Source organism: Myotis yumanensis, unplaced genomic scaffold (assembly GCF_028538775.1).
Source record: "Myotis yumanensis isolate MYYU_CA2020_CCGP unplaced genomic scaffold, mMyoYum1.0.hap1 SCAF_19, whole genome shotgun sequence".
NCBI classification, from domain to species: domain Eukaryota; kingdom Metazoa; phylum Chordata; class Mammalia; order Chiroptera; family Vespertilionidae; genus Myotis; species Myotis yumanensis.
Genome location: NW_027223770.1, coordinates 28631426 through 28647987, shown reverse-complemented (window position 1 = coordinate 28647987; position 16562 = coordinate 28631426). Strand labels below are relative to the sequence as shown.

At 44.0% G+C, this 16562-nt stretch overlaps 1 protein-coding gene across 1 annotated transcript; it reads right to left on the bottom strand.

The window, feature by feature from the left end:
• Window positions 1-1690: 1690 nt before the first annotated feature.
• ZNF10 (zinc finger protein 10) lies at window positions 1691-10346 on the bottom strand. Its single transcript, XM_070399953.1, has 5 exons — window positions 8591-10346; window positions 6997-7092; window positions 6389-6515; window positions 5945-6040; window positions 1691-4732 (listed from the first exon to the last, which is right to left on the bottom strand). Exons 1-5 carry the CDS (start codon window positions 8780-8782, stop codon window positions 3270-3272), a joined length of 1974 nt encoding a protein of 657 aa, XP_070256054.1. The 5' UTR covers window positions 8783-10346; the 3' UTR covers window positions 1691-3269.
• Between the last annotated feature and the right edge of the window lie 6216 nt (window positions 10347-16562).

Sequence of the window (16562 nt, the reverse complement as noted above, 5' to 3'; positions counted from 1 at the left end):
CAGCTACTGATGTATCTGTTGTCATTATAGACTAGGGGCCTGGGGCATGAAATTTGAGCACACATAGGATCCCCAGGCCTGGCTGGTGATCAGGGCCAATCTGGGCCTTCCTTCCTCCCACTGCCAGCTTGGTACTTCCTTCATTCTGTGCTGCCCTCTGGTGGCCAGCGCACATCATAGTGAGTGGTCAAACTCGAGGGGACAATTTGCATATTAGCCTTATATTAGGTAGGACTACACGCCCATTGCAGGAGGATTCCTGCGAGAATAGGGCTTCCTCTGGCCAATCGCTCTACCAAGCCCCGCTGCCCAGGGCAGCACATGGGGGTCCCAGCTGGGGACAGGGCTTAGGCGGCACACAGGGGCCAGGATGGCGACTCATGCTGGCCCACCCTGCCTGCAGTATGAAAATTAGTCACCATCTTTGTTGATGGTTAATTTGCATATCACGCTGATTAGCCAATGGGAGGCATAGCGAAGGTATGGTCAATTACCATGTTTGTCTATTATTAGATAAGATTGTTCTGAAAAATTTTATAGATGGGTCATATAGTATATACTCTTCTATGTCTGACTTACTTAGAATGTTTTTTGAGATTTAACCATGCTGTTGTTTTTGTTACATTTTATTACTGAGTGCTATTTCATTATAGGGCTAAAACAAAATTTGTCCATTCACATGCTGTGAATTACTACACATGCCATCTTTTTACATGGTCATTTTTTTAAATTCAAGGAATGGAATTGATGGGTCATATGGTAACAGTTCTAATTTACACTTTAATAACTCCAAAAATTTGAAGACATGCCAAACTCTGAATTGCCATCTTAACAATGTTTTCCCATTCTGGACTAGTATTACTCCACTTACCATGTTTTATGTGTTCTATATTACATCTTCTGGAATTTCCACAATATACACTTCTTACTATATAGACTTTGCTTGTTTTATTATCTCTTCCATATTTTTGTGTCATTATAAATGAGATTGTTTTTCTGAATTCATTTCTAAATTGTTCACTGCTAGTACACAGAAATAAAAGTTTATTGTATATTAATCTTGTATCCTGTGACCTTCTCAATCTCCCTTACAGTTCTAGCTTATTTGTAGATAAGAACTTTGGAAAACATCCCGTCATTGACAAGATTATTTTCCTGATCCTAAATGTATTCTTAGAAGAGATGGAAAGAACAGAAAAGTTGAAAGAAGAAAAAAAGAGTAAATGCTAGCCCTGACCGGTTTGGCTCAGTGGATAGAGTGTCAGCCTACAGACTGAAGGGTCCCAGGTTCAATTGCAGTCAAGGACATGTACCTTGGTTGTGGGCACATCCCCAGTAGGGAGTGTGCAGCTGATCGATGTTTCTCTCTATCCCTCTCCCTTCCTCTCTAAAAAAAAAAAATACTTAAAAAAAAGTAAATGCCAAATTCCCCAAAATGTAGACTACTATTAATCTGACAAGTTAAGAGTTTTGAGCAACATTCATTTCATTTTTTTACAGTTCACTTATTTTTTTGCATATTTGATTTTATTCCTATGTACTTTTAAAAAATATATATTTTATTGATTTTTTTTTTTACAGAGAGGAAGGGAGATGGGTAGAGAGAAACATATATGAGAAACATCGATATGCTGCCTCCTGCACACCCCCTACCAGGGATGCGTCCACAACCAAGGTACATGCCTGTGACTAGGATCAAACCTGGGACCCTTCAGTCCACAAGACGAAGCTTTACCCACTGAGCCAAACCAGCTAGGACAATCCCTATGTACTTTTATCATGCTTTTTTCATACCACATGACAGCTTTAACATTGTTCTTGTTACTGAACTTTTCATAATTTTAATGTCAGCATATTACATGGATACACTATAAATAAGCATTTTATTATACATTTTTATATTGCAAATTGCACTATCATGTTATTTCAATGATCATCCATAGACACATCTCTTCCCACATTCCTTAGGATGTTAAAAATAGTAATATTGATAATGTTACTATCCAACACAGGTAGCACTATTTGCCAGGCACTGTTTTAAATACATTATACACGCTATCACACGAATTCACACAACTCTCTGAGGTAGACACTGGTAGTACCTCCATTATACAGTTGAGAAAAACTGAGCCATAAGTTATCAGAAAGTCTAAGGGGCTCGGTTAAGGGGCTTCTCTTCCATTCACACAAAGAACCACTGCTTACAATGAAAACTGGTTCTGATGGGAATGTTACACATATGTAAGCACTGAGGAGAGCACCAGTAATGGAGGGGCCTGTGATCTAGATCTGGGTCTGACTTCATTCAAAATGTGAACCTGGCCCTGGCTGGTGTGGCTCAGTTGGTTGAGCATCCTCCTGTGCCCCAAAAGGTTGCCAATCTTATTCCTGGTCAGGGCACATAACCAGGTTGCCAGTTCCATCCAGTCAGGGCGCCTGTGGGAGGCAACCGATCAATGTTTTCTCTCACATCGGTGTCTCTCACTTGCTCAAAAATCAATAAAAACAGTCCTTTTTCAAAACGTGAGCCCTGAAACAATTCACAGGGTCTCAACGTACAATAAAGAGCATGAGTTAACCAGAATCATTTTCCTTCTAGTTCTGAAAGCTTGTGGTTCTCACAATCATTTCTAGATTTTTTTTCCTGGGAAAGATATAAACATTTTACTCTTGAACATTTAACATATATATTGTTTGCTAGAAAATGACAAATAATGGTCAGTCCCTATACACAGGAGAGCCATTTATACAGAATTAAGACAGATTCTCTTCCTAAACTTTTTTAGGGTCATGGACAGAAACTAAAGATTTAGGATCCTCTCCAAGAAGAGAAAACCTTTGTATGGAAACAATTATTTTTCATAAAATGTGAAAATTTGTTAATTGACCCTCAGAAATGAATTCATACACACACTATGGGTTCATGATGTCCTCAGTGCAAAAAAAATAAAGGACAGTACAAGACTGAAAGCCTTTCCACATGGATTACAATGTACAGCTTCTCTCCAGAGCAGTGGTCCTCAACTTGTGAGTCACAAACAATTAAAATACATCTTGCATATCAGATATTTACATTACGATTCATAACAGTAGCAAAATTATAGTTATGAAGTAGCAACGAAAGTAATTTTTTGGTTGGGGGTCACCACAACATGAGGTACTGTATTAAAGGGTCGCGGCATTAGGAAGGTTGAGAACCACTGCTCCAGAGTTCTACAAAGCTAAGTAAAGTTACTGTTCTTTGTGAAAAGTTTTTCATATTCATTATATTAATATGTACTTTCTCTAATATCACTTGCCTGGTGTCTCATAAGGTTAGGGCTATTAACAAGTGCTGTCCCACACCGATTACAGGTTAGGAACTGCTCTCCAGTGTGAGCTATCTGACGTACTATAAATGGAGAGTTGAGGACGAATGTAATTTCGCAACGGTTACATTTATAAATCTCTTCTCCAATATGGATCCTCTGATGCTTAATGAGGTCATTCTTCCGAATGAAGGCTTTCCCACACTGACAACATTCATATGGTTTCTCTCCAGTATGAATTCTCTGATGCACAATGAGGGCAGAACTCTGGCTGAAGGATTTTCCACAATCATGACATTCGTATGGTTTCTCTCCAGTGTGGGTTCTTTGGTGTGAGAAAAGGTGAGAGCTTCGACTGAAGCATTTTCCACAATCTTTACACTCAAAGGGTTTCAGTCCAGTGTGAGTTCTATGATGTACAACGAGGTGAGACCTCTGGCTATAAGACTTTCCACATTCATTACATTCATAGGGCCTCACTCGAACATGTGTTCTCTGATGCAAAATGAGATGTGTGCTCTGTCTGAAAGATTTCCCACATTCGGAACATTCGTAAGGTTTCTCCCCAGTATGAGTTCTCTGGTGCCTAATAAGCCTGGAGCTATGAACAAACGACTTTCCACACTGATTACATGTGTAGAGTTTGTCTCCTGTATGAGTTCTCTGATGGGTAACAAGGTGAGAGAACCAGCTGAAGGATTTTCCACATTCTTTACATTCATAGGGTTCCTCACCAGTGTGAGTCTTTTGATGTCCAATGAGGTGAGAACTACGGCTGAAAGATTTTCCACATTCTTTACATTCATAGGGTTTTTCTCCAGTATGAATAAGCCGGTGCCTGGTAAGATTAGAACGCCAGCTAAAGAATTTTCCACATTCCTTACATTCATACGGTTTCTCTCTATGTATACCCTTGGATATACCATGGGATGTGCCATGCCTATGAGAGTTATCATTCTCCGGGCATTTGTAGGCTTTATCTCGTGTTTGAGTTTTTGAAAATTGAATACGGTGAATGTTCCGACAGAAGGTTTGGCTACATTCACTGCTATTACTTACAGAGCTTTCCTGATGACCACTAATAACTAAGTCACCTTTAGAACTTTTAGTACATGAGTCTTGTTTATGGAAATACTCTCTCTGTACGAGCTGACCAGGAAGAAGACAGTTTTCCCTGAATTTACCATGTTCACTGACTCTTTCTGGAGAAAATACTTTCTTTTGGGTACATGCCACTTGCCTCAAATGTTTGTCCTGGTTTTTCTGATACCTGTCCAACTGATCTTCACATTTCCAGACTTCTTCTAATGACAGATACCACAGATCACTCTTTACCATTCCTTCCTTTTTAATGTCATAGGATTGTTTATCTTTGGAAATGCTCTTATTGGAAACTGCTTTAATTTCAACTGCAGTATCCCAATCTGAAATAAATGAAAAAGGTTTGCATAACTAAAAAAAAATTAACATTAGAATGTTGGGATGTATGTGGAGACAAAAATATAAGACATATAGACCTGCTTTCAGACATGGTTCTGAAACCTTAACAGAGATGAATACAGCAGTACACAGGAAATGTGCTAGGTAACACAGTGCATAGAAGGAGCAGAGAGAGTAAGGAGAAACCACAGACTGGAATCAGGGTATTCAGTGAAGTGGGAGGGGGGGGGGGGCAATAAAACAAATCCCACAGAAAGGGTGGCACTCCCATTATCTAATCCTACTATTAATGATGTAAGACCCTAATATGTCTATTTGTTCCAGGTCCTCCCCATGACATGCATTCTTCACACTACAGCCAATATAATGTTCCTAAACCACGAATGCAGTCATGCCAGGCAATGCCTCTGATCTACATCACCAAAGCACTACAGCCCAAGTGCAGGGACACACCTGACAGACTTAGACATTAGGTGTCAGACAGAAATGAATACAGGCAGCACGGGGCTTAGAAAGCTGGGCCTGTACTAACCCCCACTGGTCAATGTAAGTGTCCTGGCTGTTCGGCTCAGGTGAAGTTGGGTATTTGCATCAGGACTCAGACGAGCAACACCAAAGAGGGCTTAGGGGGGAAACGTCTGAGTTTTGGGTTCAGAAAAGAAAATCTGTGACAAGATCACTTACAGAGAATAAAGGAAGAGGAAAACCAGAGAGCACTTTCTGTCTCAGCCTGGAAGGCTGGTTTTCTATACAGGGAAGTAGGGAACAGAAGTGATGTTCGGAATTCACATAACAATTTGCATTTTACATATGAAGATGAAAATAAAATAGGTATAAATTGAAAAAACATTAAATAAAGAGCAAGAGTGTGGTGAGAGCACAGGTGCTTGAGAGCAGTAGCTCCGGGGAAGAGGAAACGAGCAGTGGGAACGGATGAGCTCTGCTTGCAGTTTCCTAACTGGCAGAGAGAACTCAGGACAGTGGCGGGTGCTGGGGTCCCCAGCCCCCACACAAAGGCTGTGGGAGGGGCTACGTGAAATGGAAAAGACAGGCAAAGGTAGAAAAATGATTCTGAAAAATGAGAGAACGGTGATGCTAAGAGTTGGTCACTAGTTGTTATTTCCACTTTCTCTACGGATGCTAGACCAATGGGTTATCTAGGCTCCTGTCTGCAATGCAGCTTGTCTGATCCTCACCTGGATAGGCATCTTGGTGAGTCCCCCTCTCCACCAGCCATGGCTCTTCCCCTTTTTCCAACTGAAGGATCACATCAGGCTTGGGAAGTCGATGTCCTGTTCACAGTGAAAGATACGGAATGGGCAAGGGTTGCAGAACTCTGAGCTGGACCCAGAGGAGCCTCCCAAATTCAACACCAGCCCCAACCATGGGGACTTCTGAAGAGCAGATAAGGTAAGGCTACAGAGGAAGCAAAATGTGCATTTTATAAATTCAACACATCAAAACTAATTCCCCCATGAAAGGAGGAGTATAAAAACCCCTATTCTATGCCCCAAAGATATTAGGACCCTGAACCCAAGCTCATACTCTGATCCATGCTTCAGGGTCTCCATACCTTTTGGTAAATGAAGAACCAAAACCATCACAGGCAGTGCATCTCCAAAAACAGAGGTTCATCTTACCCAAGGAAACCAGGTTCCTATAGTTCTCCAGCATCACATCTCTGTACATGACCTGCTGCGCAGCATCCAGGAACTTCCACTCCTCCCTGGTAAAGTTCACAAGCACATCCTTGAAGGTCACCAGTGCCTACAACATGAAAGAAGTTTGCATTGAGCCAGATTGTCTCTCTCCCTTTTCTGAATCCTGACAGAGAGTTTACGCAGAGAGCACTGGGGGAGGGAAGAAGGTGAACCAGATTTATGGAGGAGTCAGTACTATTTGTGTTGGATTCTGGTCAATTCCTAAAAGGTACTTATTGTCCCCAAACCAGTTCTGCTAAGCTTTAGGTTTAGAAACTGTAAGAAGCACTTTTATTTAAAAATTCTGACAAAAAGCGCTTCATTCCTCAATATTACCTCACTTAACTATTGACCACATGACTCATAAACTTGATTTTTTTTATAAGAAAGGAAATAAAAACATTTCTACCAATAAAACAAATAAATGGTGCTAGTCTCCTGGAGAAGAATGTCTGAGATACAACTTCTGAAGTTCTAGGCAAAGGAACTTCAGAACTTAAGCAAAAAGAGATTCTCAGCTGGAAAACAAAGAAGGCAGCTCAGCTTACAGGGAACCGGGCAGGGAGTGACCGGGCTTCCATGCCCTCTGTGGGCTTGTTGATGCTTTCTTGAGGAATGAGAGATCCAGATCCGAGAAGGCAAAGCTGGAGAAAAGAAAGAAACACAAGGAAAGTTAGCTGTGCCTGGGACGCTTCATAAATCCTCAGCCTATACTCCCTCTTCCCAGCAGGATATAACTCAAAAACCACCACAGAGGAACATCAGAGATACTCCACAAGTTCCCAGGAGTAGGAAGAAAAGAGGTACGTACATTGCCTTTCCCCCCTGAACCTCCAAGGTTCAATGCTAAATTTCATTTGGAATCAAATTATTTTACTACCACAAATCCTTTTTTAGGAAATCTAATGAAAAACAAAACAAAAACTGACCTGATCTAACATCCTCACTTTACAGATAAGAAATATGATATTGCCGAACCGGTTTGGTTTAGTGGATAGAGCGTCAGCCTGCGGACTGAGGGGTCCCAGGTTCGATTCTGGTCAGGGGCATGTGCCTTGGTTGCGGGCGCATCCCCAGTGGGGGGTGTGCAGGAGGCAGCTGATCAATCTCTCTCATCAATGTTTCTAACTTTCTATCCCTCTCCCTTCTTCTCTGTAAAAAATCAATAATATATATATATATATATATATATATATATATACACATAAAAAAGAAATATGATATCTCCAGCTAATCGCAGAAGGGAAGTCAAAGATTTGAAGCACAAGAAACATGTGAGCATTACTGGCCTGAAAGTAGAAGATGCCATGTGGCAAGAAGTGTGGGCCGTCTGGGGGAGCCGACAGCCAGCACAGAAACAGGGACCTCAGCCTTGCAGCCTTTATTTGTGTACTTGGCGGTGCCTGTCATTCTTTCTTGTAGACCAGTGGTTCTCAACCTTCTGGCCCTTTCAATACAGTTCCTCATGTTGTGACCCCCAACCATAAAATTATTTTCGTTGCTACTTCATCACTGTGATGAATCGTCATGTAAATATCTGATATGCAGGACGGTCTTAGGCGACCCCTGTGAAAGGGTCATTCGACCGCCAAAGGGGTCGCGACCCACAGGTTGAGAACCGCTGCTCTAGAGATTGATTCCCATTTGGTTTCATTTCCTTTATCCCTGAAGGACATCGTTTAACATTTCTGGTAACGTGTGCTGCTAATAACAAATTGTTTCGGCTTTTGTGAGTCAGACAAAATAAATGTCTTTATTTTGCCTTTGTACATTTCTAAAACAGCTTTATTGAGATATAACTCACATACCATACAATTTACCCACTCAAGGCATACAAATTAAATGGTTTTCAGTATATTACATTACTAGTCTTTGTAATTATGGTGAAATACATACGAAATTTTCTGCTAAGTGTACAATTCAGCAGCATTAATTATATCTACAATGTTGTGCAGCCATCACTACTAATCCCAGAACTTTTCCTCAAACAGAGACTCCTAAACATTAAGCAATAGTCCTTCCTCCCCTCAAGACCCAATAACCTCTAGTCTACTTTGTTTCTATGAATTTGCCTATTCTGGTAATATCATCTAAGTAAAACATACAATATATGTGTTTTTGTGTCTAGCTTATTTTACTTACCATGTTTTCAAGATTTATCCATGATGTAGTAAGAACTTCATTCCTTTTCATGGCTGAGTAATATGCCATTGTAAAGACTGACCACCTTTTGTTTATCCATTTATTTGGTTTTTGGCTTTTGTGAATAATGCTGCAATGAATATTAGCATACAAGAATCTGCTGGAGTCCCTGTTTTCAATTACTTTGGGCATATACCTAGGAGTGGAATTGCTATGTCATATGGTAATTTTAAGGTTTATCTTTTTGAGGACCCACAAAACACTTCTATTGCAGCTACATGATTTTACATTCACACCAGCAATACACAAGGGTTCCAATTTTCCCACAAAGTTGCCAACATGCGTTATTCCATTTGAAATAGTTATTGTAGCCAGCCTAGTAGTTGTTAAGTAGTATTTCCTTGTGGCTTTAGTTTGCATTATTTTCATGTGCTTTGGCCATTTGTATGACCTTCTTTGGAGAAATGTCTGTTCAAGTTCTCTGCCCATTTTAAATTTGGGTTGTTTGACTTTTGTTGTTAAGTTTTATTTCTGTAAATGTTCTGGATATTAAGCCAGCATCAGATATAGATGATTTCTAAATATTTTCTCCCGTCCCACTGGTATGGCTCAGTGGTTGAGCATCGACCCAGGAACCAGGAGGTTGCCGCTTCGATTCCTGGTCAGGGCACATGCCAGGGATGCAGGCTCGATCCCTCGTGGGGGCGTGCAGGAGGCAACCGACTGATGATGTTCCTCTCTCATCAATGCTTCTACCATTCTATTCCTCTCCCTTCCTCTCTCTCTAAAAATCAATACGAAGATATAAAAAATATTTTCTCCCATTCTATACCTTTGTTGTTGAAATATATTTTTGCTTACTATTTGAGGGTGACAGTTTTCCCTTCACTGCGTTCTAGATGCTGCTCACGCCCAACACTCTGGGAGTCTGCTGGCTCCACTGCAGTTTCACCTTCCTCTGCTGTAACCTGGGACCCTCTCCAGGCAATACGCTGGGGCGGCCAGAGGGCTTCCCTCGTTGGTTTTCCATCTCACAGAGATGACTGTCCTGCATTGTCTGACATCCAGTGTCTTCAAACAATTGTTTCATGTACTTTGCCTTTTTGTTGTTGTTGAGTTGTTTGGGCAAGAAGATAAATCCACTACCTGTTACTCCATCTTGGTCAGAAGCAGAAGTCTATAAACATTGCATTTTTAACTTGTTTTAAATTTAGACTATATTTTAAATTTCAATCTCTTGATTACTGTGTTAAAATATTTTTATTTTGTCTACGTTTATACTTCTTTTGTATTTTATTCTCTTTAATATGATTTGCCCCCTTTCTCTTCTGGAGATAGTAACGATTTCCACTGCAATTTTATACACATTTATATAAACAACAGTGCTATGGATTCTGCCCCCCACACCACTGAATGAGTCTCAACAATGACACCTATTACAGAGGGCACTGCTGGCCTCTCGACTGTTCTTGAAGCTCTTTATTTAATTTGCTTCCTTCTCCTAGTTTTCATCTTTGGTACTTCCTAGTCTTCTCTAATGCTTTCAAATATTATGATTAGCTTAACCATTGCATCCTCGGTCTTTTCCAGTCTCTATTTTCAATGAAGCTCGGGGTATCTTCAGGACACAACACATGTACTTGCTTTGTCCCCACTGTCTACCCCATCGTAGGGCTCACAGTAGGACCAATGTCTAAAATGAAGAGACCACTATGTCTTCTATCCTCGTCCAGGACTCAGGTGCATAGTTACAACTGTGGCCGACAGCATGGGTTCTGCAGCCAGACCCCCGGGTTCAAAACCCGCTCCATTACTTCCTGGTAGCGTGTGGGCCTTTCCAGATCCCAGCCTCTCCATCTGTACGATGGGGATGAAATGCGCCTACATCAGAGGGTCCCTAGGATAATTACAGGAGTCACTATTTGTAAAGCACATAGAACACCGCCAGACGCAGGGTAAGAATTCTTAGTTAATGAAGAGAACACCTGGAGCTGCCGGTTGGTGACCATGTGCCGAGGCAGGGAAGACCCTTCCCACACACCTTGTGCTACACAGCCCTTCCCCCCGGCCATTCCTGAGGTACCTCCTATACAACAAGCCATTGGTCTAGAGAGAGATGACTGGCATTTCGTTATTTCCCACATGAGTGGAGGAAGTAAAATGATTTTGCTTTTTATTTCAAGTTTTGAAAGACGTTAATCCCTTAAATTAAGAAACGTGCCATGTAAGACATCAGCTAAACAAGCAGAGATTATTGAAGCTGAAAACTATGAGATGTCAAAAGAAAGGCGGCCTGTTCAGATCCCACTATGGGGAGAGCCAGCTTTACCTTGCGTGGCGTGTGCACACGTCTGCCCAAAGAACAAAAGTGCTGCCTGAAACTTGCTGTGAAAATAGCCGGTTCCAACAACGTGCAAAAGGCTAAGGACTGACTCCAACTTGTCAGCTACAAACACTTCAAGACACTCTGAAATCTGAGTATCACCAACCTCACCCATTCCCGGAGTAGTTCTTTCCCATTCTGGAATACCATCCCTAGAAAACACATTCCTTCTAAAAAAGTAAATTAACAACAAAGTGTGACATCTACAGACCCAGCAATGGTAGTGTCCCTCTCAGCATGCAGTTATCACATCCTGTAAAACCCCTCTCCTAAACACCTTGCTTTAGATTCCTGCTGCTATGCCTTGGTTCAAGCCCTCATATTCTCGACTTAGACACCCAACTGGGCTTTCTGCCCCTGGTCTCTCCCACGCCAGTGAGTGTCTACATCAGCATCATTTCTGTAAAACACAAATTTCACTCCTTGATTCTCTGTTGGTCTCCCAGAACTTACAGGAAAATGGACCTAGTCCTTAGCATGGACTTCGTATCTTTTGGGTTGGGCCCTTCTCTACCTCACTAGCCCTAAAAGGTCCATCACACTACCTGTGGCAAGCCCGCTCGGCCATGGCATACTCAGCCCCACGTTGGGTGCCTTATGTGCTGCACCAGCTCAGCCAGAAGTCTGGTCCCTTCCTCAGCTTCTTCAGCCACTGCTGCATGGAAACCAGCAGCCCTCGGTCCTGCAGAGCTGGAGACCTCCAACTCTGGGTCTGGACCTATAGCTCCAGGGAGCTATCAGGTCGTACAAGCAGAAATAACCAAAGCCCAGAAACAATGCAACTGCCGCAAGAGCTTACAATGTAGGTCACTTCTGTGTCAGAAATAAAAGTTAGTTCCTCAAACATCAACCACAGCCATTTTTTGCTTTACAGTAGCTTAACAAAACCTAAGAGATTTCTACCTTATTTCCCACCTCTTATTTTCTATCTCCTATTTCTTATCTTCTATCTTGTAATTTCTCTTATTTTCAATCTTCTATTTCTTATCTTATTTTCTCTTCTCTACCGCTTATTTTCTACCTTCCTATTTTCTACTGCTTACTTTCTCTATTGCTTATTTTCTTCACTAAGCATTGTTTTTAGGGATCCCCTTCCTGTGATCATGAATTTCCCAAGTTTTACACCCAGTATTACCGAACCTTGCTCCCTACCCTACTTTCACTTTCTGCACACGTGCCTTAACGGAGCCTCCTTTCACCCCACAATCACAATTTCACCGCACTCAGGCCCCACGTTGGACGCCTTATGTGCTGTGCCAGCTCAGCCAGATTCAGTGAGCCTGAGAGGGGACAGTGAAGGATTGAGAAAAGACAGACAAGAGGAAAAAGCTGGGTCTGGGTGGCACACTGTCCTCTCTGATGGAGAGCTAGCAACAGCACCATGGACTACAAGCCATGTCTTTATTTTATAGCCAGACTAGTGGCCCGGTGCACGAAATTCGTACACAGAAGGGGGGGGTGTCCCTCAGCCCGGCCTACAATCTGGGATCCCTCAGGGGATGTCCGACTGCTGGTTTAGGCCTCATCTCGCAATCCGGGGCCACTGGCTTCTAACCGCTCACCTGCCTGCCAGCCTGCTTGCCCCCAACTGCCCCTCCGCTGCCAGCCTGCTCGCCCCCAACTGCCCCCCACTGCCAACCTGCTCGCCCCCAACTGCTCCCCACTGCCACCCTTGCTGGACTGCTTGCCCCCAACTGCCCTCCCCTCCTGGCCTGATTGCCCCGAACCACCTCTGCCTCGGCCCTGCCACCATGGCTTTGTCCGGAAGGTATCCTGGTCTAATTAGCATATTACCCTTTTATTAGTAAAGAAAATTCCACGAGGCAAAGTAAGGGCGTGGTCAAGATGTTTACAACATTCTGGTGGGTTTAGATCCTAATCAATTCCATGCACCTGAACTCTATTCACATCACTCAGACATGTGGGACCATGTGTTCGGATCATAGGTTCAAACTTACAACTATAACCTTTGGCTACAATTGTGCTGGGAGGGCTTTGCCCTCCAAGCTAGCACTTGCATGTGGCCATGAAAGGACTGTGCCTTCTCATTAGTTGGACGCTTGAACCTGTCCAAACACTGTGGCCACTCTCCACAACTACCCACACTTTTTCCCATCACCATGGTAACACATGCTATTCTTATGTCAGGAACGTTGTTTCCTTTCTTGCCTCTTGGCAAAAACCCAATACATTCTACAAGATCAAATGTCTTCCCTTTCTGTGTCATTCCCTGATTTATCTGGGAAAGTTTAGTGTTTCTTCCTCTTTACTCCCAGTCCCTAGAACAAGAAGCTGAACAAAGGTACAAAGAGACCCACAGCTGACCAAGGGGTCTCTTACACCAGGCACAGGGCCCTGTCCTTACTGGCACGACCTAGTCAGGGACAGTGCTTCACTCAGGGATATGGAGCATTTGCTTTTTGTTTTTCTTTAATATGTTTTTATTTTCTTTCTAATATATTTAAAAAAAATTTTTTTATTGATTTCAGAGAGGAAGGGAGAGGGATAGAGAGATGGAAAGACCCATGACAGCAGACCATCCATTGGCCGCATCCTGCAGGCCCAGCATGTGCCCTGATGGGAATCCAACCCTGACCTCCTGGCTCCACGCTCAACCACTGAGCACATGGGCCGGGCATGGAGTGTACGCTTCTTGGTAAAAGAGAACAGGAAAGATAATAATAGTAAACACATAAGAGAACAGGACCTGTTTATACTCTGAATAAGTTCATGAATATTTGGCATCTGCAAAGGGCGAGTGCTTGGTTTTAACACTGAAAATGTTAATAAGACTGACATTTTCAATGTCTTTTAGGGCAAACTGGCCCCCAGAAAGCTGCCCAGCCTCGTCTGCCAGACTCACAGTGAGGACACCGCGCTGGGTCTCTTCTAGGGGCACAGCTTTCCCTTAGGAAGTGCCCGGCGCTCACGGAAAGGAGGCGGCCGCCTTCAGCGACGCCGGGGAGGCCGCGCGAACCGTGAGCCGCCTGGACCCGCGGGCACCCGGCGGCGGCGGGGGGAGCAGACGCGGCCTCGCCCGGGGGCCGGCGGCACCGCCCAGCTGGGAACCGCCGCCGCTCCCGGGAGGCCGGGGCCGTTTGCGTTCACGCTGCGGCGAGAATCAAGCACCAGGGGAAGGAAAAAAGCAGCAGCAGCCGGGGGAGGTCACTCACTCGGGGGAACTCCCGTGAGAGCAGCTGCCCGGCACCACGAGGAACACGCCGCGGACCTCCGCGCGAACCGGCGGGGAGTCTGCGAGGCGCGACGGGAGCGACCCCGTCACCGCGCCGGCAGCCCCGGCTCCCCGCTGCGAGCCCGGCCACGCAGGCGGCGGGCAGAGCCGGCGCGCGGACCGGACCTGCGGGCTCCCCGCTCCCTCCTCCCCCCGCACGCGCCCTCCCGCCGGCCCGGCCCGAGCCCCGCGCACCTGGCGAGCCCCGCGCACTTCGTCCCGCGCAGCGGTCCCTCTGCCCAGAGCTGCGGGGTGACGCGAGCCCAGAATCCCTTCGCGAGACGGCGCGGGGGCTCCTGGGAAACGTAGTCCGGCCCGAGAGCGCTCCGAGCCCCGCCCTCCTCCCGGCGGCTTCGGGGGTGCGGGGCGCCGCTCCCATCCTTGTCGCGGAGGCCGGGGAGCGCGGGCGCTGAGCGCGACGGAGCCCGCAGACTCGGAGGGAAGGCGGCGAAGGAAAGGGAGGCGGGGAGCGGTCAGCCAAGTGCTGCTCGAGCCGGAGGCCCTGCCCCGAAAGCAGCCGGGGGGCCGGGGGCGTGAAGTCAGGCGCGCGCGTGGGGTGGGACTCGGTCCCAGGACAGCCTGGGTGAGGCCCTCGGAGGGCGGGACAGGCGCCGGAGAACCGGGCGTCCCCGCCGCCGGGTGCTGCTGTGTCTGCAGGAGGCTGGGCAGGTTCGGGTTGGACTTGACTCTAAGCAAAGGGGCAGGTTCGGGGTTGGACTTGGATACACGTCTGCATCCTGGAGCCCTCCTTCATCCCTTTATCTTACTGGGTGGCATCGCAGGAATACTTATCAGAGGCAAACCTTAAGAGACTTAAATTGTATGAGCAATAAGGAAAAATTGTATGAACTTTATGTGGGCCATAAGCTGAAAAAACGTTTGAAAAGCATGATATAACACGTTTTAATACTGCCTATATACTCGATATTAAGGAATTGCTAATTAAGTAGGTGTGATAATGTCCTGGTTACTTTTTAAAGGTGCTTATTCAGAGATAAATTCTGAGATACTTACAAATATGGCATTTCCAGGTCTGTCTCAAAATAGAGTGATGGGTAAAAGCGTGTTCATTATACTATTACATATAGTAATAATACTTTTTAAATTTTCAACCACTCTTGTATTCTTGGTTAATACCTGCTTGATGTGATATAGCACTACTTCAATACACTGCCATAGTCAATGTATTAATATTTTACTTAGGACTTTTTAAAAAATATATTTTATTGATTTTTTGTGGAGAGGAGGGGAGAAGGATAGAGAGTTAGAAACATCAATGAGAGAGAAACATCTCGGTGATGCCTTTGAAAATGATTTTTTATATTTATCTGCTGTACCTAGTTGCTTTCTCAATACTGCATCCCAACTTGAAGCAGGCTTTTTGAATATATTATAAATAACAGTTAAACTCAATCTCATAACAACATTGCGTTCAGTTGAGGGGGTAATAGTGATCAGCTGTAACCATATTTGACACACACGAGACATGGCTGCTGCATCTAGGAGTGTGCCAGTGCTGAAAGTCATTCTGCTGTCCACTTAGTCTGATTGTATCCAAGATAATTACTCAAAAGGTAAGCTCTAATTCAGACAAGGTTTCACACAGACTGTCATGCAAGGAGTCATAATCGAGGACAGGTACCCTGTGTTGTGTGAATGATTACTGAATGTGCTCTGCTATGGGGGATAGACATGTTCACTGGGAGGGGGATGGTGTAATCGTGTGTGGATAATTGAATAAGCATGACAACAGATTAAGAAAATCCTGTAACTGTCCAGAGGTATGATAGCTGCAGTCTGGAGTGTTTCCCATGACTTGCTCACACCTTGACTGTGCAAACTGAAGGTAACTGTATGTCTGAAATACAAACGTCTTTCACCACATGGATCAAAACGGTCTAGCTGGGTATTTACCTCTTCACATGTATTGACACAGTCACACTATGTATCACCACCATTTCTCCATTGTAACAGTACAATACAAATGTGAACTGAAATATTACAGTATACAAGTAATTTGAAGCACAACATCATATACTTTTCTACTGCTGGTGCTTTTATATCTCAATGTGTCTGGCCACTGTTATTAAATTTCATCTTTAAAAAAAAAACAAGCTAATTTTATTATCTTCTACCTCTGGAAAGCACCACAGCTTATAACAAACGTGTTAAATATGAAAAAATGTAACAGATTTATGTGCTAAAATCGAGTGAAAGAAAGCAACTATGAACCTTGACAGCACTTTCTTGCAATGACAAATAAAGCACACTGACATCCACAGTCTGTTTTCTTTTTTCAGTGGCAAGAGTGTTTTGACATCTCTTTTACTGTGTAATATAGGAATTATCTGTATTTT

Bases quoted from the DNA above. Each gene is read 5' to 3' on its own strand.
- ZNF10 (XM_070399953.1), bottom strand. From the start codon at position 8,782: ATGCCCAAAGTAATTGAAAACAGGGACTCCAGCAGATTCTTGTATGCT. The intron at 7,093-8,590 runs GTAAGTAAAATA...TCTTTTCTCCAG, and splicing joins GGATAAATCTTGAAAACATG to CTTTGCCTTCTCGGATCTGG. The intron at 6,516-6,996 runs GTAAGCTGAGCT...TTCATGTTGTAG, and splicing joins CACTCCCTGCCCGGTTCCCT to GCACTGGTGACCTTCAAGGA.